Source organism: Bos mutus, chromosome 17 (genome assembly GCF_027580195.1).
Source record: "Bos mutus isolate GX-2022 chromosome 17, NWIPB_WYAK_1.1, whole genome shotgun sequence".
In the NCBI taxonomy this organism is placed as follows: Eukaryota; Metazoa; Chordata; class Mammalia; order Artiodactyla; family Bovidae; genus Bos; species Bos mutus.
Window position 1 is genome coordinate 18478182 of NC_091633.1, and position 26185 is coordinate 18504366.

Genomic DNA, 26185 nt, shown 5'->3' on the forward strand with positions numbered 1-26185 from the left:
GTTGAAGATGTGGAGGAAGTAGAACACCTATACACCACTGACAGTGAGGGATATAAATTTGGAACCATAATTTGGAAGTCAACTGGGCATAGCTACTAAGGTTGATCATGTACCTCCCATCCCCACCAACTCCCATAAACAGCAGTGTTTCTCACACTTTTCTATGGTGATTGACCAGTTTTTCAAACTTTCTAATTGTTTGTAAACTGCATACTTTTATAAAATAATAAAAATGTTTATACAGTACCAAACCTATCAGTTCAGTTCAGTGTCTATCAGTTCAGTTCAGTTGCTCAGTCGTGTCCGACTCTTTATGACCCCATGAATCGCAGCACGCCAGGCCTCCCTGTCCATTACCAACTCCCGGAGTTTACCCAAACCCATGTCCATTGAGTCGGTGATGTCATCCAACCACCTCATTTTGTGTCGTCCCCTTCTCCTCCTGCCTTCGATCTTTCCCAGCATCAGGGTCTTTTCAAATGAGTTAGCTCTTCACAACAGATGGCCAAAGTATTGGAGTTTCAGCTTCAACATCCGTCCTTCCAATGAACACCCAGGACTGATCTCCTTTAGGATGGACTGGTTGGATCTCCTCGCTGTCCAATAGACTCTTGTCAAGAGTCTTCTCCAACACCACAGTTCAAAACCATCAATTCTTTTGCGCTCAGCTTTCTTTATAGTCCAACTCTCACATCCATACATGACTACTGGAAAATCCATAGCCTTGACTAGACAGAACTTTGTTGGCAAAGTAATGTCTCTGCTTTTTGAATATGTGGTCTAGGTTGGTCATAACTTTCCTTCCAAGGAGTAAGCGTCTTTTAATTTCATGGCTGCAGTCACCGTCTGCAGTGATTTTGGAGCCCCAAAAAATAAAGTCAGCCACTGCTTCCACTGTTTCCCCACCTATTTGCCATGAAGTGATGGGACTGGATGCCATGATCTTAGTTTTCTGAATGTTGAGCTTTAAGCCAACTTTTTCACTCTCCTCTTTCACTTTCATCAAGAGGCTCTTTAGTTCTTTTTCACTTTCTGCCATAAGGGTGGTGTCATCTGCATATCTGAGATTATTGATATTTCTTCCGGCAATCTTGCTTCCAGCTTGTGCTTAATTCATCCCAGCGTTTCTCATGATGTACCCTGCATATAAGTTAAATAAGCAAGGTGACAATATACAGCCTTGACGTACTCCTTTACCTATTTGGAATCAGTCTGTTGTTCCATGTCCAGTTCTAACTGTTGCTTCCTGACCTGGATACAGGTTTCTCAAGAGGCAGGTCAGGTGGTCTGGTATTCCCATTTCTTCCAGAATTTTCCAGTTTATTGTGATCCACACAGTCAAAGGCTTTAGCATAGTCAATAAAGCAGAAATAGATGTTTTTCTGGAACTCCCTTGCTTTTTCAATGATCCAGTGGACGTTGGCAATTTGATCTCTGGTTCCTCTGCCTTTTCTAAAACCAGCTTGAATATCTGAAAGTTCACAGTTCACATATTGCTGAAGCCTGGCTTGAAGAATTTTGAGCATTACTTTACTAGCGTGTGAGATGAGTGCAATTGTACAGTAGTTGAGCATTCCTTGGCATTGCCTTTCTTTGGGATTGGAATGAAAACTTACCTTTTCCAGGCCTGTGGCCATTGCTGAGTTTTCCAAATTTGCTGATATATTGAGTGCAGCACGTTCACAGCATCATCTTTTAGGATTTGAAATAGCTCAACTGGAATTCCATCACCTCCACTAGCTTTGTTTGTAGTGATGCTTCCTAAGGTCCACTTGATTTCACATTCCAGGATGTCTGGCTCTAGGTGAGTGATCACACCATCGTGATTATCTGGGTTGTGAAGATCTTTTTTGTACAGTTCTTCTGTGTATTCTTGCTCTTCTTAATATCTTTTGCTTCTGTCAGGTCCATACCATTTCTGTCCTTTATCGAGCCCATCTTTGCATGAAATGTTCCCTTGGTATCTCTAATTTTCTTGAAAAGATCTCTAGTCTTTCCCTTTCTGTTGTTTTCCTCTATTTCTTTGCATCGATCGCTGAGGAAGGCTTTCTTATCTCTCCTTGCTATTCTTTGGAACTCTGCATTCATTTCGGTATATCTTTTTCTCCTTTGCTTTTCACTTCTCTTCTTTTCACAGCTATTTGTAAGGCCTCCTCAGACAGCCATCTGCTTTTTTGCATTTCTTTTTCTTGGGGATTGTCTTGATCCCTGTCTCCTGTACAATGTCACGAACCTCCGTCCATAGTTCATCAGGCACTCTATCAGATCTAGTCCCTTAAATCTATTTCTCACTTCCATTGTATAATCATAAGGGATTTGATTTAGGTTATACCTGTATGGTCTAGTGGTTTTCCCCTCTTTCTTCAATCTAAGTCTGAATTTGGCAATAAGGAGTTCATGATCTGAGCCACAGTCAGCTCCCGGTCTTGTTTTTGCTGACTGTAAAGAGCTTCTCCATCTTTGGTTGCATGAAAAGTATATAATCAATCTGATTTCAGTGTTGGCCATCTAGTGATGTCCATGTGTAGAGTCTTCTCTTTTGTTGTTGGAAGAGGGTGTTTGCTATGACTAGTACGTTCTCTTGGCAAAACTTTAATAGCCTTTGCCCTGCTTCATTCCTTACTCCAAGGCCAAATTTGCCTGTTACTCCAGGTGTTTCTTGACCTCCTATTTCGATGTTCCTAAATGCTTCCTCCTAATTTACATGGTTGTGGATTAGTAACTAACGGTTTGTGTACTAGAACAGGTCTTCAGACCACACTCTGAGAAGCACTGCTCCAGAGCAGGTCTTCCTAAATGGGGTGTGCTCCAGGACACTCATGTGGCACAAACAGTACAGGTGTGCCCACATATTAATCAACTTAGCCTCTGCAGCAGCTGGGCAAGATATTATAAAGAAATCCCAGGCCAGTCATCCTCAGCTATAAGCAGCCTTGTCCTTTGATCTCAGTATGCTAAACAGTAACTATTTACTTTAAGTGCCATGTTGTGAAAAAAGTTAGGAAACATTACCCTCCAAAAATCCTTGCTCATAGTCACAGGGAGACATACATAATAATATTGATAAAAACCTGCAATACCAAAAAGTCGGAAAACATGCCATAACTAATTGTTTTATATTCATACAATATAGTATATACAATCAAAATAAACAATTATAGGTTCAAGAAATAATGTAGAGCCAAAAAAGCAAGTTACAGAATAAACAGAGAATGCTCCCATTAGTAGTATTGCTTAGGGAAACTAAATAATATACTGTTTAGGGATACAAATGGGTTGTCAAACAGTAAATAAAAATCACAGAAGAATAAAAACCTAACTCATGATGGGAGTAACCTCTGAGAGGGGTGGAAACTGGATGGGATAAAGTGAAGTCACTCAGTCGTGTCCGACTTTTAGCAACCCCATGGACTGCAGCCCACCAGGCTCCTCCGTCCAGGGGTTTTCTAGGCAAGAGTACTGAAGTGGGGTGCCACTGCCTTCTCTGAGACCTCCTACTACTGCTGCTGCTGCTGCTGCTGCTAAGTTGCTTCAGTCGTGTCTGATTCTGTGTGACCCCATAGACGGCAGCCCATCAGGCTCCCCTGTCCCTGGGATTCTCCAGGCAAGAACACTGGAGTGGGGTGCCATTTCCTTCTCCAATGCAGGAAAGTGAAAAGTGAAAGTGAAGTCGCTCAGTCGTGTCCGACTCTTAGCAACCCCATGGACTGCAGCCCACCAGGCTCCTCCGTCCATGGGGTTTTCCAGGCAAGAGCACTGGAGTGGGGTGCCATTGTCTTCTCCAAGACCTCCTACTACTCCTGTTTAATTCCAACCTCTACAGAGGAACACTGGGGTCACCTCCTTGTGCCGATGGTGCCTAGGAAGGGAAGCGTTTTTTCCACAGTCACACCAACTCCTCACCCCTGTCTCCTGACTGCCAGGCCAGAGTCCTGCTATGGGGACAGTCAGACAGGCTGCTATGAGGACTCTTTGACAGCTCCCACATTGGTTTCCCCCCCTTTCCCGTGAGAAACAGGTAGAAAAAAGATCTTTTCACTTGTTCTTATTCTTAAGTAGATTTCACCAAGATCTGTGATCTTTCTCAGAAGACAATCTAGGTGTTGCAGCGAGGAAAGAGGATGTGTGATGTTTGCAAAGTGTCTGTGAGAAGTTCCTCTCTATCTAGAGGTTATACGTTGCTTGCTTTTCTTTTCTGGGTGTTTTTATTAAGGAATGGCAAAACATTTAAATGTCCCTTTGCTTAGATTGTCCCTAGCTGTCAGTATTGTTTACAGTGTGTGCTTGGAGGAAAGCAGTAAACAGGGTCAGAAGCTCACCCAGCTCTGGAATGATGGCCCCAGTCAAGCCTGGCCACAGCAGTGGGAACCCTAGATGGCTGCCTCCACCCAGAGAACGGGAACCCTGAACTCCTCTGAGCAGTGAAGATGCCTGCTTCAGGCTGTAGGCAGGGATAAGGTAGAGGCATAAAAGGAATCTCAAAAGTGTTGTTTTTTTAAGCTGAGTAATAAAAGTATGTGCTTAGTCACTCAGGCGTGTCCAACTATTTGCAACCCCATGGACTGTAGCCCGCCAGGCTCCTCTGTCCCTGTCTATTTCATACTGTTTGTGGGGTTCTCAAGGCAAGAATACTGAAGTGGTTTGCCACTTCTCCAGTGGATCACATTTTGTCAGAACTCTCTACCATGACCCATCCATCTTGGGTGTCCCTACATGGCTTGGCTCATAGTTTCATTGAGAGAGACAAGGCTGTGATCCATGTGATCAGTTTGGTTAGTTTTCTGTGATTGTGGTTTTCATTCTGTCTGCCCTCTGATGGATAAGGATAAGAGGCTGGTGGAAGCTTCTTGATGGGAGGGACTCACTGTGGGGGAATCTGGCCTTGCTCTGATGGGCGGAGCCATGCTCAGTAAATCTTTAATCCAATTTTCTGTTGATGGGTAGAACTCTTCTCCCCCCTGTAGTTTGGCCTGAGGCCAAACTATGGTAGGGGTAATGGCAGCAATGGCAGTCCTCCTTCAAAAGGACTTATGCCAGCATGCCCCAAGGCTCCCAGGACTGTTGTATTCAGTGCCACTGACCTCACAGCAGGCCACACCCACGCCTCTGCCGGAGACTGCTGGACACTCACAGGCTCAGTCTCTTGTGGGGTCACTGCTCCTTTCTCCTGAGTCCTGATGTGCACAAAGTTTTTTGGTGATGGACAGGGAAGCCTGGAGTGCTGCAGTCCACAGGGTTGCAAAGAGTCAGACACGACTGAACCACTGAACTGAACTGAGGCTCCTCTGTCCATGGGGATTCTCCAGGCAAGAATACTGGAGTGGGTTGCCATGCCCTCTTCCAGGGGCTCTTCCCAACCCAGGGACAGAACCCAGGTCTCCCACATGGCAGGCAAATTCTTCACTGTCTGAGCCATAAGGGATGCCTTTCATACACAACATGCACACACAAACACGAACTTTCACTATTCTTAACATAATTTTAAAAAATTAAACATTTTGAAAGTAAATAAACATTAAAGAATCAATCAAGAAGGTCCCAAATCTAACCAATGAGTTCCAGAAGACAACAGAAACAAAAAAGGTAGAAATAATACAAGAAAATTTTCCAAAACCGAAGAACAAAAGATTCTAAATTAGAAGAGCCAACAGAATGCACAGTTCAATGAAAGAAAGAGCTATACTTAAGTATACAATCTTAAAAATTTAGAAAACTAGAGATAAAGAGAGGATTCTAAAAGTTTCAAGAAGAGGTAAATGGCAATAATAACAATGAAAGATCACATCAAAGGACTGGGAATCAGAAGAGCCTCAGATACCAACAATGAATACTAGCGAGTGTGCGCATACTCAGTTGCTTCAGTCATGTCCTACACTTTGGGACCCTTTGAACTGTAGCCGCCCAGTATCTTCTGTCCATGGGATTCTGCAAGCAAGAATACTGGAGTGGGTTGCCATGCCCTCCGCCAGGGGATCTTCTCCACACAGGGATCAAACCTGAGTCTCTTAGTCTCTTGCATTGGCAGGCAATTCTTTATCACTGAGCCACCAGGGAAGCCCAATGAATACCAGAAGACAATAGAATAATGCCTTCAAATTTCTCAGGGAAAAAGATTTTCAACCAGAATTCATTATTTAGTCAAATTATTGATCATGTATAAAGACGGAATAAAGACAATTTGAAACAAGCAAGATTCACAAAAACGTATTATCCAAGTTCCTATTTTCAGGAACATTCTCTATTATAACAAGGAAATAAACCAAGGAAGAGAAGACTTGAGGTTTGGCAAACAGGAGATCCAAAACAAGAGTGGTAAAAGAAATTTTCAGGATTACAACTGTGAAGCCTGGGATTACCATTGTATAGCAAGCCTAGAAATTAATTTCCCTACACTGGAACAGAAGAATGAGAGGGGCTCCAGAAAGAATTAGTCCCAAGGTTTAAGAAATATAATTACTAGATTACTGTGGATGACCATAATCCCATACTGAGAAATTGTACAGTTCTACCAGAAAGTTTAGAGTTAAGTGAGTGATAGGTATATAAAAAACTAAACCAAACAAAAACAAAAAAATGAGGTCAGTATTAAGAAGAAAAAAAGTGTACAAGAAAGGATATGTAATCATAATATGCTGTGTGGCTTAGCTGTAAACAACATGTTTATACAATCATCATAATGAATATAGTAAATAGTGACATAACCAGAAATTATAATTATATTGGGAGGCTATAAAGAACATAAGGGTGGATATGGAGGGTAGACAGGAAATGGAGAATGTAGAGCTAAATCCTCATTTCCTATGGTTCAGTTCAGTTGCTCAGTCCTGTCCAACTCTTTGTGACCCCATGGACTGCAGCACACCAGGCTTCCCTGTCCATCACTAACTCCTGGAGCTTGCTCAAACTCATGTCCATTTTCGAGTTGGTGATGCCATCCAACCATCTCATCCTCTGTTGTCCCCTTCTCCTCCTGCCTTCTATCCTTCCCAGAATCAGGGTCTTTTCCAGTGAGTCAGTTCTTCCCATCAAGTGGCCCAAGTATTGGAGTTTCAGCTTCAGCATCAGTCTTTCCAATGAATATTCAGGACTGATTTCCTTTAGAATTGACTGGTTGGATCTCCTTGCATTCCAAGGGACTCTCAAGAGTCTTCTCCAACACTACAGTTCAAAAGCATCAATTCTTCAGCTTTCAGCTTTCTTTTATAGTCCAACTCTCACATCCATACATGACCACTGGAAAAACCATAGCTTTGGGCTAGATGGACCTTTGTCGGCAAAGTATTGTCTCTGCTGTCTAGGTTGGTCATAGCCTGCCCAAAATTTTTTTAAAAATCAAGAAATTTTGTTGTTTAGAAATACAAAGGTAAATATTAGAAGAAACAACTAAAAGCATTAAAAGTGGTTGCCTCCAGGAAGCATGACTTGGGAGCATGGAAGGGTATCATTATTTTCATTATGAGCTTTGTAGTACTGTGGTACTTTTATTTGGCTGCACTGGGTCTTTATTGCAGCGCACAGGCTCTCTCTGGTTGTGGTGAGTGGGGGCTACTCTCTAGCTGCAGTGTGTGGGCTTATCGTTGCAGAGCACTGGCTCTACAGTGCACAGGCTCAGTAGTCCTGGTGCATGGGCTTAGCTGCCCTGCAGCATGTATGATCTTACTTCCCAGACCAGGGATTGAACATGTGTCCCCTGCACTGGCAGGCAGATTCTTAACCTCTGGACCACCAGGGAAGTCCCCTGTTTTAGTTTTTAAACCACATATTTGTGTTACTCTAAAAAATTATAATGAAAAGAACACTCCACCTCAAAAAAGCCCATCACCAACAAAAACCTTACAGCTGATAGACTTTAATTTGAATAGACTCTGAGTATTAAAAATTAAATTTACTCATAATTGTGTTATAATGACTTATCTGGGCAAAAATTTATAAACTTATAAATTAATCATTAAAAGTCCTAGGAGAAGTACAACAGGGTTGCAGAAGCAGTTCAGAGAATTGTTGAGATCACGGGCTTTGCAATCAGAGAAACAATTTCAAATCTTTGCTACACCACTTAAAGTGACCTTGGGGAGGTATTTAAATAAGATCCATAAAATGTACTAATGTTCTACAAAATTGAATGATGGATAATGATTAATAATGTCTGTCATTTTGCTTGAATTGCTACTGAGGCTGTAATTCCAATACTTTGGCTATCTGATGTGAAGAGCCGACTCAGTGGAACAAACTCTGATGCTGGGAAACATTGAAGGCAAAAGGAGAAAGGGGCAGCAGAGGATGACATGGTTAGATAGCATCACCGATTCAATGGACATGAATTTGAGCAAACTCTGGGAGATAGTGGAGGACAGATGAGCCTGGCATGCTGCAGCCCATGGGGTCACAAAGAATTGGACACGTAGTGACTGAACAATAACAACAAAGATTACACGGAAGATGAGATAATTTACTATTCCTTTTAAACACTAAGAAACAAAGAAATGTCAAATAATTAGGACGAACAGAAGAGTAAAGATCTAGGTGTAATATAGTGCTCTTTAGAAGTAAAACAGAACAATCACTACTGCAAGAAATTACAAATCTACATACTCTGAGTACAACTAAAATTTTTGTATGTATGTTTATAAACTGAGATTGGGAAAGAATGAAGAAATAAAGATAAATGTTGTGTTGGGTATGTAGGGTCATATGTGAATTCTTTGAGATTTATTTCTTAGATATTTAAAAATTAAAAATATTTTGAAGGAACTTTGGCACAAGATAAACAATAAATCCTTAGAACATTAAGGAAAAAGCTTTCAAAGTGCACCACATAGAGCAGGCCAATCAAGTCAATTTGTCATGAAAGTAAACTATAAAGATTGCCACTGTGCAGGAAGGCCCATTATAGCAGCTATTACTAATCATTTGGTCCAATACACAACTGTAATCTAAATTTGTCATCTATGAAAGAGCAGTCATCATTTCAGATGCTGAGATTAGTAAGATTAATGTTTTAATAGTGCTAGATTCTGGCTTCAGGACCAATTTTACAGACTCAATTCCTTTGTGATCAAAATGGAATTTGACAGATCTTCTTTTTCCTTTTGCCCATTTAATATGTTTTGGAACCTTTAATAGTAATGGTCAAAATCTGAGCAAGTTTTTTAAAGGACAAGGCAGTTTATTTTCCTATGTATGTAATCATTTACAAATATTTTTCAAGCTTATCTGGAACTCAAAAGTATTACTGGATTCCAGATATCATTCTGGATATTTATGTGGAAACAAGAATCGCTGCTTCTGTTGCAAATTTCCAACTCAATATCGGGCATGAAGCTATTTTCACAGTGCTTAAGCTGTGAAGACTTTATAAGACAACCGTATAATAAGCACTTTATATGGTCAAGAATCACAAAGAGCTATTTTTTAACACTATTCCTCCTTTTACAGAGGAGAAAACCTATTTAGAAATTAAAGCAACTCACCGAAGTTCAGAAAGTTAGAAAAAAACTGGATTAGAATGAATACTTGTGTCCTCAAATCCTGTTAGTGCACTATCCATGCTATTTTCCACTTTTTTTTTTTTTTTTTTAAACTTTACAATATTGTATTAGTTTTGCCAAATATGGAAATAAATCCGCCAGAGGTATACATGTGTTCCCCATCCTGAACCCTCCTCCCTCCTCCCTCCCCATACCATCCCTCTGGGTCGTCCCAATGCACTAGCCCCAAGCATCCAGTATCGTGCATCGAACCTGGACTGGCAACTCGTTTCATACATGATATTATCCATTTCTTAATTAAATCACATCTTTGTCAGTTATTTTATCAAATGATGTTTAGCCATAGAAAACTATAGAAATAGGCCCAAGAAAGTTATATGTGAGATGGATAACACCAACTGTTCAAGAGTAGAATGAATATGCCCAAATGGCCATAATTTTTTGCCCACTTCTATTCTGTCTGAATTCAGACTTGCAGAAAACCTGAAAAGGCCATCTTTTCAAGTCATGCTTCATGTCATAAATCATCTGGATTCCCTGAAGTCTGGTATCAGAGTGGTTATTTGTTTTAAGTCAAGAAAAAAAATGTTTTAAGCAACCTTTGTTTTCTGCTAAAATGTTAGTCTTTTCAAATCACTCATCGTAACTAGCGCAATATATAAATATAGACATGCAAACACTATTCTAACCTTTTCCAACCTGTTAGTTTTATGTTTTCAACTTTAAATTAGAAAATCTCACTAAGCCAAGCGTAAACAACATAATTACCTACATATGGTAGTGGATAGGTAAGTGCTGATTCTCTTGGGAGGGTCTATAATAAGCAATGTGATATATGCTAGTAGAAATCTGTCTTAATAAAAACTTGTGGCATAGGAATATCCATCTGGGAAACACAGTTAATCATATCATCCAAGGTCTCCGTGCTTCTATTATAAATCAAATCACCACCACACAGCTGTTACTATATCTCTAATGGGGTTTTCAACTGCTGTCCAAGCAGTTAACTCTCAAAAAAATTTTCTATGAAAAGTTTTCACATTTGGAGTTAAAGATGTGGGATTACATGGACTGCATATATAATAGTCTACCTTCTATTGCAGTGAAATGAGGCAAATTTATTTGATTCTGTTTTGTTCCATCTCCTGGGAAATTTTAGGGGCCTCAAGTCCTGCTATGAACTCTAAAGAGGGTAATGTGATTTGAAAGGTTCTAAAAATATCACAAGTTTGCCTGGACTCACTTAGAAGGGTGGATGATTCAATTACAAGTGTCAAAATTTGATTCCTAATTTTTCAGGATCTGACAGCTGCAGCTAATCTTGCCAGGATTCCCTTATCTTCATTGTGCTTCTCTTTGAAGTATTTAAAGATTTCATAATCTTTGCAATTTAGCTCTAGGATTTCCGTCAGTAGCTGTAGAATGAGCCGGTTGGTTCTTTCTAAAGCTACTTATACATATTATTTGATCAAGCACATTTTTAAAGTAGCCATTAACTGCAAAACAGCTGAGCTTCTTTTAACGGTTAGGAAAGAAAATATAATGAACTCTAAACCCGTACACCATAAACCAGGAGTGATCTTTCAATGCATGAAATGCCAATGCAACCTTAACCAAAGGTTCAGTTGTTGCTATAAAAAAAGTTCAGATTCAAAAGGCATGCATTCATTTGAATGACAGCTCCGAGAAGGGTACTAGCACTGAATCACTGTGGCTAGTTTTTTGTTTTGCTTTTCAAATAATTAAAGCAGACATTCAGAGATATCAAGGTGGCAGAGATGGTAAAGATTGGAAGCCATGTGGCAATACTACCTTAGGGACAGCCTCTATTCTCTGCTCTTCCCTTAGTGAGACAAAGTCACCAAGCTCAGATTATTGCCCGTGAAAGGGTAAAGATCATATTTAACAAAAGAAGTGACTGAGGACTACTGTATTAAATGGCAAATTTAGGTTTTTGATCAGGTATTTAAAAATAACTTCATATAATAAACAACTATGGTTAGGATGAAGACTTTATAAAAATAATTTTTCTTATCAATTGAAGTGCCGTAACATTTTAAAATATTATCAATTTTCTAATGAAAAAATCTGTATGTAGATTAGATTATACACTTCTATTCAGGTTTTCTACACATTTACCAAGTGTTTATTACATGCCAGCTATTAAGTAAATGGTGGCGAAAAAGAGATATGGCCCTGCCATAATGGAGCTTACTGGTTTCTTAGGGGAGGCAGAAATTTAACAAGTGATCTTAAATGAGCTGTATCTTAGAACACAGGCTTTGCAGGTGGCTCAGTAGTAAACAGTTGGCATGTCAATGCAGGAGACATGAGTTCAATCCCTGGGTTGGAAAGACCATGTGGAGGAGGACATTGCAACCCACTCCAGTATTCTGGCCTGGAGAATCCCATGTACAGAGGAGCCTGGAGGGCTACAGTCCATGAGGCTGCAAAGAGTTGAACATAACTTGAGTTGACTGAGCATGCACATCTTGGAACACATGTGAACAGAGTGGTATGGGAATGTTTCAGGGTTGTGGGGTGTGAGCTGGGAAAATAATAACATGGTATGATTACTGGGAGAGATGCTATTCCAGCTTTGTTATCTTAAAATCGTACTGATCACATCAACCTTTTATTGACAACTCAGATTCATAATTATGAACATTTACTATTATACTCTGCTCTAACACTTTTTAAATCTCCTCTGACACTGAATTTTGCATAAAGCAAGATAATTCTATGTAAACATTTTTATAGTACCTCAAACTATGGAAAACCAAGGTCATTTATTACTAAAATTCTGTTCCAATATATGAAGTTATCATAGAGTGGAACAACAGCAACAATTTGTACTTTATCATAAATTATATACCAATAAAACTGTTTGGAAAAAAGGAGAGGAAACCCTCAGTGTGACAAAAGACAGCATATACAAAGTTCAGAGATAGATGACAGACTAGAACAATTATCCAGATTAACAACTAAAATCCAGGTAAAAATATGATAAAGAGATAAAAAACATTCACTCCATTAGAAAAAAATGAAGAAAGACAATAAAAGGGCAAATGACAGAAGAAATATAAATGACCAAACATGTATGTGGACAGCTGTTCAATCTTAAGAGAAACGAAAATTAAAACATAATACTGTCAGAATGACAAAAAAATCAAAAGAATGAGGATCAAGTGCTGTTTTAAATAACAGAGGAAACAGATCCTTTTGTACACTCTTGGTTGGAATAAAAAAATTGTACATTCTATAGAACACAATATAGCAATTAAATTTTGTACATGACAATAATTATTATAACTGTAGTTTGTATTTATGAAGTACTTCCTATAAGCCAGCCACTATTGTATACTGCTTAGTTATATTAAATCATTTAGCCCTCACAGCCACCATACAAGGTGGGTACTATTATTGTCCCCACTTTACAGATAAAGAAACTGAGGCACAGAGCAGTTAGGTAACTACTGACATTAGCTGTTAGGTTGAACAGCTGAGAGGTGGCAAAGCTGAGTTCTGCACCCAGGTGTTCTGCCTCCAGAGCTGATTTTCTAAACCTCTAGAGAAAAGCCTCTTCATTTACTTACGTGGAAAAATTTCTGACACATGTTATTAAAAGTAAGTCGCACAACACACACAGTACAATACCATTCACATTTTAAAAAACCCACAAAGCAGTATTATCCAATCTGTGTCTCTCTCCAAAGAAAGGACTAAAAGGGTTTACAAAATTAGTAGCAGTGGTTTCTCTCTGACAAAGAGTCTGAGGACTGGAGGTAGAAGGTAATCAATGGGGACTTCTGCTTTATGTATGCTGTTTGCTTTTCATTTCATGAAAATGTATCCAGATATTAGTTGCACAATCTGATTTTCAAAATATTATTTTATTATTATTATTTTATATACCCTGGAATAAATCATACTTGATCATGGTGTATGATGTACACTATGTTGTTGAATTCAACTTGATCTGAAGATGGAAAAAGGTATTCAATGCAAACAGAAACAAAAGGAAAGTTGAGGTAGCAACATTAATATCAGACAAAATAGACTTTAAAACAAAGAAAAAGGACATTACATAATGATAAAGGGATCACTCCAACAAGGAGATACAACAGTCATAGAGGCATCCAAGACAGGAGAACCTAAATATACAAAGCTAATATTAACAAACATGAAAGGAGAAACTGACAGTAACATGATAATAGTAGGGGACTTTATCACCCACCTACATCAATGGACAGATCATCTAGACAGAAATTTAATAAGGAAACACTGGCCTTAAATGACCCATTAGACTAGATGGATTTAATAGATCTAGCAAGAACATTCCATCCCAAAACAAGAGTAATACTAATCCATCTGAATCAGGGGTCCCCAAGACAACCCCCAGGTTCAATGATATGCCAGGAGAATTCACAGGACTCTGCATAAAACCATGCTCTTGGCCGTGCTTTATTACAGTGAAATGGTACAAAGCAAAACCAGCAAAAGGAAAAGGCACATGGGGTGAAGTCAGGAGGAAACCAGGGGCAAGCTTCCAAGAGTCTTCTCCCTTAATTCCTCCAACAAAGAGGTAAAACAACACGTGTGAAATGCTGCCAACCAGGGAAGCTCATTAGAGACTCAGAGCCCAGAGTTTTTACTGGGGGCTGATCACGTAGGCATATTCTGCCTAGCCCATACCAAAATTTCAGACTCCAAGAAGGAAAGCAGGTGTTCAACATAAACCACACTCTTTGTACATATAGTTTAGGCACGTGAGCCACTCTTATCAAGGAATGGTGGGAATTCTTCTAAAATCCAACTTCCTAGATGCCAGCCAAGGGCCAATCTTGCAAGCAAGTTTTTCTAAAAATAGCAGATTCAGGTCCACTGTTTTAACTCTTTTCTGCAGATCCTTCCATAATCCTAGCTTTTTGTTCTCAGCTAATTCATAATGAATTCTTTACATGAATGTTTCCAGACTTTTCATTTGTTTTGGTCACCTTCATCTGGATTCTGGCTTGTTTTTATGTCTTTCTTAAAACATGATGCCAAAAATGTAAAATAATATTCTAAGCATAATTTCACATAAATGGGATATTACATTTTTATTAACAGAGTATAATTTAAAAAATTTTTTTCTTGGCCAAGCTAGGTAGCTTATGGGATTTTAGTTTCCCTACCAGTGATTGAATCTGGGGCCCTGGCAGTGACAGTACTGAGTCCTAACCACTGGACTGTCGGGCAATTCTCAGCATTTTGTCTTTTTAAAGCTGCATTACAACTGGATGATTTTTTTAAACTTTTTATTTTATATTGGAGTATAGCTGATTAACGGGAGAAGGCAATGGCACCCCACTCCAGTATTCTTGCCTGGAAAATCCCATGGGCGGAGGAGCCTGGTAGGCTGCAGTCCATGGGGTCTCGAAGAGTCAGACATGACTGAGCAACTTCACTTTCACTTTTCATGTTCATGCATTGGAGCAGGAAATGGCAACCCACTCCAGTGTTCTTGCCTGGAGAATCCCAGGGATAGGGGAGCCTGGTGGGCTGCCATCTCTGGGGTCCCACAGAGTCGGACATGACTGAAGCAACTTAGCAGCTGCAGCAGCAGCATAGCTAATTAACAGCTACAGTCCATAGGGTCACAAAGAGTTGAACACAACTGAAGCAACTGAGCATACATGCACAGCTGATTAACAGTATTGTGAGTTTCAGGTGGACAGCAAAGAGACTCAGTCATACATATACATGTATTCATTCTCCCCTAAACTCCCTTCCCATACAGGCTGCAACAACAACTAATGGATAATTTTTGAGCTGCAGATAAAACTCAGATTCTACATTATTATTATTTATAATCCCATTAATGGCATTTTGTTTGCTTAAGTACAAGGCTCCTAACTACCAAGATGATTTTGAATTATAATGCTATCACCTGTCTCAGACTGACTGTTCCTTCTAGCTTTCTGCCATGTGAAAATTATTAAGGTTTGTGGAGCTAGACTGCTGCTGCTGCTAAGTCATTTCAGTTGTGTCCAACTCTGTGTGACCCCATAGACAACAGCCCACCAGGCTCCTTTGTCCCTGGGATTCTCCAGGCAAGAATACTAGAATGGATTGCCATTTCCTTCTCCAATGCATGCATGCATGCTAAGTCGCTTCAGTCATGTCTGACTCTGTGCGACCTACCTCAATTCAAATCATGGTGCCAAAACTTACTAGCAATATGACCTTGGATAAGTTAGCCTAAGTCCTCTGTGTGCTGGTTTCCTTATCTGTAAAAACTAGGAATAATAATCATACCTATCTCATAGAGTTGTTCAGTGGAATAAATGAGATAATGTACATAATAAACCTAATATAGTGTCTGGCACATTCAATTACATAATAAACATTATTAATTTAAATTACTGATGAGAATAATAAGCAGGTTAGGATCAAGGGCAAAGTTCCATGGCATTTTGGGGGTTACTTCTCTCAGAGATGAAAGCAATCAAAATTCTTTGAGAATATCATTTAGTGAGACTTCTACTTTATGTACTTATGTATGTACTTTATGTACTTAAATCCAGTACAGAAAACTTCAAAATATAAAGGAGAGTTAGAGACTCATTATTATTATCAATTTTCAGCTATGTTAAAAACTGTAGTCTCTAAACTTAACCTCTTTATCACCTACCAAACACTTGTTTGAAGAGAAAGAAATCAAGATAGACGAGACTGGCAAGAAAATCTCTATCACTAAGAAGATACTTCCAACTGTGCAAGAAATTCCTACCTATGTCAGAAGTCTGGCAGAATAAGATTTTGCTGTGCTTACCCCTATATATTGCCAAGTAAATCATTGAAAATAAACTGTTAACCAAAGTATCAGGAAAAAAACAAGTGTTTTTAGGCTCTTCACCTGTTTTTTAAAAAATATTTATTTATTTGGCTGCTCCAGGTCTTAGATGCAGCACTCAGGATCAAATTCCCTGACTAGGGATTGAACCCAGGCCCCCTGCATTGGGAGCACAGAGTCTCATCCACTGGACGGGCAGGGAGGTCCCCATCTTTTTTAATAAGAAAAATCAAAGGAACACAAATGAAAAATCTAGTAAAGAACAAATGCCTGTAGCACTTGTCATCTGCAATTAGAAGAGCTAAAATTCTTAGACAAAATGTAACATCTGGAATATTGACTTTAATGGCAGTAGGAAGCATCAAAATACACACTTTGATACTGAATTTTAAAAATGAACTCTAAATGATCTCTAAAGAAAAAAATGACAAAGGAATATAAATTACTATATGTATAATATTTGTTACATTCATCCTAACACAGTCACATTCCTCAATTTTTCCAAGAAAAGATTAGTCAAACAACTACATATGGACAATCAAGGAATGAAGGTTTATTTCCAAATAAATGGCTGTCATACAGTTTCTAGCAAACTATTGTTTCCAGTTAATGACTGTGTACAATGTGGTCCTATTCAGAGTCAAATATGAATTTTAAAATTAACTCATTCTAATAGTACCTTGAAGAATAGTTCAGTATTCATTTTGGAGCACAGCTGCAGAGGCATTCAGATTTGGATTCAAATCCTTGCTCTGCAACTCACTGTGTGACTTCAGGCAAGTTACTTACTCTCTCTAAGCATTAAGGAAGCTGGCCAAGGTCACCCAGCTAGTAAGTAGGCTGAGAAAGCCAGGATGTGCACTCAGACCAAGTTATAGAGACCATGACTTAACTAGTCTGCCACCCTGCCTCTTCCAGGTGCACCAACATGGGTCCCAGAGGAATGATCACTTTTGGATGCCAGATGTTACATGTTGACTTAGCCTTTGAGTTTCTCAGAAGCTTGGACATCCATTATTTTATAAATGGAGAAGTGATTTGCTTAAGGTCAACAGGAACATGTGAGAGAGACCTAGATCCTGCGTGGCCACTTATTAGTTGTGTAAATCTATAATTTTCCTGAGTTTCAACTAGTTGTAAAAATGGAAATAATAGTAATCTCTCTCTCAAGAAGAAGGGAAATATATGTTTGCAAATCATCTAGCACAGAGCCTTACATAAAAGTTGCTCAATAAATGTTAGCCCTACCTTTCCTCATTCTTCTATTTGTGACTCTGGGCACAATATTCTTTTTGAACACCATGCTACCATTTCTTGATACCCTCTCACCAACTGTGTTAACAGATGGGTGGCAAAGAACATGATTTTTTGGCAATTACCATGTGATACCAAATGAAACCTCAGTGAAGTCCAGCTGTATTATATAATTTTAAGTAGAACAAACTTCCTCCCTTTTGTCCATATGGTCTACCACTTTATCAGAGTAGAAAACAAAATTGGTCTACCAAGATTTGTTCTTAATAAAATTATGCTTAATGTTCCCCAATACCTTCTGTTCTTTTAGGTAACTGCCAAATGATTTACTTGATTTGTTCTAGTTTCTGACCAAACATTGTTTAAAAATTAAGTTGACCTTATCCATATCCAAAATTATCTTTTTCCCCTTAAAAAATGTGCTCTTTTCTGTCATCAGATACTTTTCCTATTCACTATAATTTGTCAAAGATAAAAGCTAATAGCTTGGCATGAGGTTCTTTTCCATCACATTTGCATAGAGGGAATATTTAATACTGAGTTATAACCACTATTCAGTGCCAAATATGGCCATAGCAATTGGTATTTGTCAAACAGGCAGTATTTTCCTAAGAAAAGATAAAAATGCTAGGAGATAGACTGTTCTCTTATAAAGCAAAGTTGCTGCATAATTAATCTTTATTTCCTGGATAGCAAGGATATCATGAAGCACACTCTGTTGGCTTCCAAGTATCATTTAAAATACTCCCATTTCTTTTTTTTCTTGGTTTGGGTTTTTTTTTAATTGAAGGATAACTACTTTTCAGAATTTTGTTGTTTTCTGTCAAACCTCAACATGAATCAGCTATAGGTATACATATATCCCCTCTTTCCCATCTCCCTCTCCATCCCTAGTCACCCCTCTAGGTTGATACAGAGCCTCTGAGTTTCCTGAGACACGCAGCAAATTCCCATTGGCTATTTATTTTACATATGGTAATGTAAGTTTCCATGTTACTCTCTCCATGCATCTTACCCTCTCCTCTCCCCACGTCCATAAGTCTGTTCTCTATGTCTGTTTCTCCATTGTTGCCCTGCAAATAAACTCTTTGGTACCATCTTTCTAAGATTCCATATATATGCATTGATATACAATATTTATCTTTCTCTTTCTGACTTACTTCACTCTGTGTAACAGGCTCTAGATTTATCCACCTCATTAGAACTGACTCAAATGGGTACTTTTTATGGTTGAGTAATATTCAATTGTGTACATGTACCACAATTTCTTTATCCATTCATCTGTTGATGGACATCTACGTTTATTCCATGTTCTAGCTATTGTAAATAGTGCTGCAATGAACACTGGGGTACATGTGTCTTTTTCAGTTTTGGTTTCCTCAGGGTATATGCCTAGGAGTTGGATTGCTGGGTCATATGGTGGTTTGTTCCTACTTTTTAAAGGAATCTCCATACTGTCTTCCATAGAGGCTGTATCAATTTACATTCCCACCAACAGTGCAAGAGGGTTCCCTTTTCTCCACACCCTCTCCAGCATTTATTGCTTGTAGACTTTTCGAAGATGGCCATTCTGACCGGTGTGAGGTGATATCTCACTGTAGTTTTGATTCGTATTTCTCTAATAATGAGCAATGTTGAGCATCTTTTCATGTGTTTGTTAGCCATCTATGTCTTCTTCGGAGAAATGTCTGTTCAGATCTTTTGCCCACTTTTTGATTGGGTTGTTTTTCTGGTATTGAGTTGTATCAGCTGCTTGTATATTTTAGAAATTAATCTTTTGTCAGTTGTTTCATTTGCTATTATTTTCTCCCATTCTGAGGGTTGTCTTTTCACTTTGCTTATAGTTTGCTTTGTTGTGCAAAAGCTTTTAGGTTTAATCAGGTCCTGCTTGTTTACTTTTGTTTTTATTTCCATCATTCTAGGAAGTGGGTCATAGAGGATCTTGGTTTGATTTATGTCATCGAGTGTTCTGCCTATGTTTTCCTCTAAGAGTTTTATAGTTTCTGGTCTTACATTTAGGTCTTTAATCCATTTTGAGTTTATCTTTGTGTATGGTGTTAGGAAGTGTTCTAATTTCATTCTTTTACATGTAGCTGTCCAGTTTTTCCAGCACCACTTATTGAAGAGGCTGTCTTTGCCCCATTGTATATTCTTGCCTCCTTTGTCAAAAATAAGGTACCCATAGGTACATGTGGAGAAGGCAATGGCAACTCACTCCAGTACTCTTGCCTGGAAAATCCCATTGACGGAGGAGCCTGGTAGGCTGCAGTCCATGGGGTTGCAAAGAGTCAGATACGACTGAGTGACTTCACTTTCACACATTGGAGAAGGAAATGGCAACCCACTCCAGTGTTCTTGCCTGGAGAATCCCAGGGATGGGGGAGCCTGGTGGGCTGCCGTCTACGGGGTTGCACAGAGTCAGATATGACTGAGGTGACTTAGCAGCAGCAGCAGCATAGGTGCATGGCTTTATTTCTGGGCTTTCTATGTTGTTTCATTAGTCTATATTGTTCTGTTTTTGTGCCAGTACCATACTGTCTTGATGACTGTAGCTTTGCAGGATAATCTGAAGTCTGGAAGGTTGATTCCTCTAGCTCCATTCTTCTTTCTCAAGACTGCTTTGGCTATTAGGGGTCTTTTGTGCTTCCATGTGAATTGTGAAATTTTTTGTTCTACCTCTGTGAAAAATGCCTTTGGTAATTTGATAGAGTTCACAATGAATCTGTAGACTGCATTTGGTAGTACAGTCATTTTTACAATATTGATTCTTTCTACTCAGAAACATGGAATCTCTCTCCATCTGTTTATGTCATCTTTGATTTCTTTCATGGGTGTCTTATAATTTTCTGTATACAGTTCTTTTGTCTCCTTAGGTAGGCTTATTCCTAGATATTTTATTCTTTTTGTTGCAATGGTGAATAGGACTGATTCCTTAATTTCTCTTTCTGATTTTTCATTGTTAGTATATAGGAATGAAAGTGACTTCTGTGTATTGATTTTGTGTCCTGTGAATTTGCTAAACTCATTGATTAGCTCTAGTAATTTTCTGATAGTATCTTTAGGGTTTTCTTGTCATCTGTATCATGTCATCTGTAAACAGTGAGAGCTTTACTTCTTCTTTTCTGATATAGATTCCTTTTATTTCTTTTTCTTCTCTGATTGCTGTAACTAGGACTTCCAAAACTATGTTGAATTATAGTCGTGAGAGTAGACACCCTTGTTTTGTTCCTGATCTTAGGAGGAATGCTTTCAGTTCTTCACAATTGAGAATTATGTTTGCTGTGGGCTTATCATATATGGCCTTTTCTATGTTGAGTAAATGGTACTTCTATGCCCATTTTTTGAAGAGTTTTAATCATAAATGGGTGCTGAATTTTGTCAAAGGCCTTTTCTGCATCCATTGAGATTATCACATAGTTTTTATCTTTCAGTTCGTTAATATGGTGTAGCACATTGATTGATTTGCATATATTGAAGATTTCTTGCATCCCTGGAATAAACCCAACTTGATCATGGTGTATGAACTTTTTAATATGTTGTTGAATTATGTTTGCTAGAATTTTGTTGAGGATTTTTGCATATATGTTCATCAGGGATATTGGCCTGTAGTTTTCTTTTTTAGTGTTGTCTTTGTCTGGTTTTGGTATTGGGGTGATGGTGGCTGTGTAGAATGAGTTTGGAAGTGTTCCTTCCTCTGCAATTTTTTGAAAGAGGTTTAGAAGGATAGGCATTAGTTCTACTCTAAATGCTTGACAGAATTCACCTGTGAAGCCATCTGGTCCTGGGCTGTTTTTTGGGAGATTTCTGATTACAGTTTTTATTTCAGTGCTTGTAATTGGGTTGTTCATAATTTCTATTTCTTCCTGGTTCAGTCTTGGAAAATTGAACTTTTCTAAGAATCTGTCCATTTCTTCCAGGTTATCCATTTTATTGCCATATAGTTGTTCATAACAGTCTCTTATCATCCTTTGTATTTCTGCACTGTCTGTTGTAACCTCTCCTTTTTCTTTTCTAATTTTGTTGATTTGATTCTTCTCTCTCTTTTTTCCTTGATGAGTCTGGCTAAAGGTTTGCCAATTTTATCTTCTCAAAGAGCCAGATTTTAGTTTTATTAATCTTTATTATTGTTTCTTTCATTTCTTTTTCATTTATTGCTGCTCTGATCTTTATGATTTCTTTCCTTCTGCTAATTTTGGGGTTTTTAAGTTCTTTTTCCAGCTGTTTTAGGTGTAAAACACTCCCATTTCTTAAAGCAATCTGTAAGTTAATGTCTTTTTTTTTTTTTTGCTTCACTACTCGGCAGGCAGTCTTCAGTTACCCGACCAGAGATTGAACCCATGCCCCCTGCAATGAAAGCCTTCAGTCCTAAACACTGAACTGCCAGGGAATTCCCCTGGAAGTGGATGTTAAAATCCAAAGAAGTTTTTCAATCAGGTGTTGATTTATGAATTCTACCTCCCCAATAAACTAGAAGGCATATAGAGAAGCTACAATCAAAAGCCCCAGAGGAAAGTGGTGCTATGCAAACAATTCATTTGTGTTTGGCATAGTGAAGATTCACTGCCAATTTGTAACAGTATGAATTCAATAACTTTTCAAAGCCAAAAATGAGGTCTGGACCAGAGCAGCTTTTCAAAGTAGCTTTTGCTGAGAACTAGTAGCTAATATCAGAGAAGGCAATGGCAACCCGCTCCAGTACTCTTGCCTGGAAAATCCCATGGACGGAGGAGCCTGGTAGGCTGAAGTTCATGGGGTCGCTAAGAGCTGGACATGACTGAGTGACTTTACTTTCACTTTTCACTTTCATGCATTGGAGAAGGAAATGGCAACCCACTCCAGTATTCTTGCCTGGAGAATCCCAGGGACAGAAGAGCCTAGTGGGCTGCCGTCTATGGGGTCGCACAGAGTTGGACACGACTGAAGTGACTTAGCAGCAGTAGCTAATATAACATAAAAAAGCTGTTAGAGGTGGTAAAGAGATGCAATGTTTATGAATTAAAATATGACCTATCACTTGTTTTGCTAAAAGAAAAAAAAAAGCACTGAGCTGAAGGCAAGATATTTTGCTTCATTTATTTACTCTTTCTTGAGATAACTTCATAAAAAGGAGATGGGGTTTATATTTTTGATGCTTAACTTCCACCATCTATAAATGACAATATTACTTGTCCTACTCATTTCATGAGTCTGACAGAAGGATAAGTAAAATAAGAGCTGCCAAATCATTGTTCCAAATGTAAAGAGACAGCAATGTAAGACATAATTATATTTTTTAAATTTGTAATTATTTTTAAATGAAGTCATTTTAATGATGCCAGTCCCACAGGCCAAGTACACATTATTGATGAAGCAACTTAGTAATACTTTCTCAGCTCTTTATGGAATTATATTTATCAAAAAATATGAATATTTGCTTACCTGACAGTTCCTACTCATTTGGTTTCACTTTTATAACCTAATATTTATAATAAATCCAATATAAATCCACTTAAAAAGTGAAAATTTGGAACATTATTTCATAAAATCACTAAAATCTCTGTCATTATATATCAAGCATATCTCAGTATTACTGAAAAGAGCTTTCAGTTTTATTCTTATTTTTAAAAAATATTTATTTTTATTTTATTTATTTGGCTGCATTAGGTCTTAGCTGCGGCATGCAGAATCTTCATTGCAGCATGCAGGATCTTTAGTTGCACATGTGGGATCCCTGACCAGAGACTGAACCTGCACCCTCTGCATTGTGAGCATGGAGTCTTAACCACTGGATCACCAGGGAAGTCGCAGAGTTTTCAGTTTTAAATAAATAAGTTTCATAAAATAAATGAACTTCCTATTTTTTTATCTTTCTTTTTTAAAATTATTTTTTAGTTGAAGGATAAATGCTTTACAGAATTGTGTTGGTTTCTACCAAACATCAACATGATGAATATCCCATTACTGACAAGCTAAAAAGTAAAAAACATTAATGGTTTCAAACAAAAGCAATAACCATATTCTCGTCCCATTAGATATCTCAACTTACCTCATCTCCCTTCAAAACTTCAGTGCCGTCATATTCACGGGTCTGACTTGTCTTCACTGACACTTCTCTCTCTAGGTTGGCTAACTTTTCCTTTGCTTCTTGAAGTTCCTCAGCTTTGGCTTCTTTTTTACGAGAAATGATAGATGCCTAATTAAGCATTAAATAAGAATGTAAAATGAGACAATCAACTTTCTATTATTTTCTGAAATTATGTATTTTTTAGATTTTACTGACTGAGCTAAATTTTCAATATCAGGTTAACTTCTCCTTTGCCCTACCACCTGCTATCACAAGTTTTATATTTAGTATGAGTATGCTATATACACACACACACACATATATATACACATATCCCCTTCACAGATTACTGCCTTGTCATGGCAGAGAGGCTTGCATAACTCTGAATCTATAAGCCATGCTATGCAGGGCCACTCAGATGGGCAGATCTTAGCAGAGAGTTCTGACAAAAAGTGATCCACTGGAGAAGGGAATGGCAAACCATCCCAGTATACTTGCCATGAGAACCTCATGAACTGTATAAAAAGCCAAAAAGATATGACACCAAAAGATGAGTCCCTTGGGTGTGAAGGTATCCAATATGCTACTGGGGAAGAATGGAGAAGAATTACCAATAGACCCAGAATGAATGAAGAGGCTAGGCCAAGGCAGATATAACACTCAGTTGTGGATGTGTCTGCTGATGAAAGTAAAATCCAATGCTGCAAAGAACAGTACTGTATAGGAACCTGGAATGTTAGGTCCATGAATCAAGGAAAATTGGATGTGGTCAAGCAGGAGACAGTAAGAATACACATCGACGTCCTAGGAATCAGTGAACTAAAATTGACGGGAACGGGTGAATTTAATTCAGATGACCGTTATATCTACTACTGTGGGCAAGAATCCCATAGAAGAAATGGAGTAGCCCATATAGTCGACAAAAGAGTCAAAAATATGGTACTTAGGTGCAACATCAAAAATGACAGAATGATCTCTGTTTGTTTCCAAGGCAAGCCATTCAATATCACAGTAATTCAAGTCTCTGCCCCTACCACCGATGCTGAAGAAACTGAAGTTGATCAGCTCTATGAAGGCCTGGAAGATCTTCTAGAACTAACACCTAAAAAAGATATTCTATTCATCATCAGGGATTGGAATGTAAAAGTAGGAAGTCAAGATAAACCTGGAGTAACAGGCAAGCTTGGCCTTGGAGAACAAAATGAAGCAGGGCAAAGGTTAACTGAATTCTGCCAAGAGAATGCACAAGTCATAGCAAATACTTTTTTCAACAACACGAAAGACAACTTTACACATGGATACCACCAAATGGTCAATACCAAAATCAAATTGATTACATTCTTTGTAGACAAAGATGTAGGAGAAGCTGCATACAGTCAGCAAAACAAGACCTGGAGCTGACTGTGGCTCAGATCATCAGCTTCTCACAGCAAATTCAGGCTTAAACTAAAGAAAGCTGGGAAAAACACTAGGCCAGCCTTAAATCCATATGAATTCACAGTAGAGGTAACCAATAGATTCAAGGGACTAGATCTAGCTAACGACGTGCCTGAAGTCCGTAATATTGTACAGGAGGCGGTAAACAAAACCATCCCAAAGAAAAAGAAAAGCAAGAAGGCAAAGTGGTTATCTGAGGAGGCTTTACAAATAGCGGAAGAATGAAGAGAAGTGAAAAAGCAAGGGAGAGAGGGGAAAGGTACATTCAATTAAAATCAGAGTTCCAAAAAATAGCTAGAAGAGACAAGAAGGCCTTCTTCGATGAACAATGCTTAATAATAGAAGGAAACAACAAAAAAGGAAAGATTAGAGATCTCCTCAGGAAAATTGGGAACATCAAGGAAGAATTCCACCCAAAGATGGGCACAATAAAGGGTAAAAATGGTAGAGACCGAGTAGATGCTGAAGAGATCAAGAAGAGATGAAAAGAATCCATCGAAGAGCTGTATAAAAAAGATCTTAATGAACTGGATTACTATGATGGTGTGGTTAGTCACCAAGAGCCAGACATTCTGGAGTGTGAAGTCAAGTGGACCTTAAGAAGCACTGCTGTTAATAAAGCTGCTGCTGCTACTGCTGCTAAGTCGCTTCAGTCGTGTCTAACTCTGTGCAACCCCATAGACAGCAGCCCACCAGGCTCCCCCATCCCTGGGATTCTCCAGGCAAGAACACTGGAGTGGGTTGCCATTTCCTTCTCCAATGTGTGAAAGTGAAATCACTCAGTCGTGTCCGACTCTTAGCGACCCCATGGACTGCAGCCTACCAAGCTCCTCTGTCCATGGGATTTTCCAGGCAAGAGTACTGGAGTGGGTTGCCATAAAGCTAGTAGATGCAATGAAATTCCAGCAGAACTATTCAAACCCCTAAAGGATGATGCCATCAAGGTTTGGCATTCATTGCAGAACAATGCCTGCAATATAGCTGCTGCCATTCCCTAAGGACAAAGGGATGGGAAAATGTAGGATGCTGGCCCCAGATAGCTGTGTTAGTTGCTCAGTCATGTCCAACTCTTGGTGACTCTATGGACTGTAACCCACCAGGCTCCTCTGTCCATGGAATTCTTCA

General features: G+C 38.7%; 1 protein-coding gene across 3 annotated transcripts in view; it reads right to left on the minus strand.

The window, feature by feature from the left end:
• IFT81 (intraflagellar transport 81) overlaps nucleotides 1-26185 on the minus strand; it is a 222744-nt gene that overhangs the window by 42786 nt on the left and 153773 nt on the right. For all 3 annotated transcript variants that reach the window (XM_070386192.1, XM_070386191.1, XM_070386190.1), the window contains one exon: nucleotides 23606-23752. In XM_070386192.1, the coding sequence (XP_070242293.1) occupies nucleotides 23606-23752 (147 nt within the window). The remainder of the gene's footprint in view (nucleotides 1-23605; nucleotides 23753-26185) is intronic.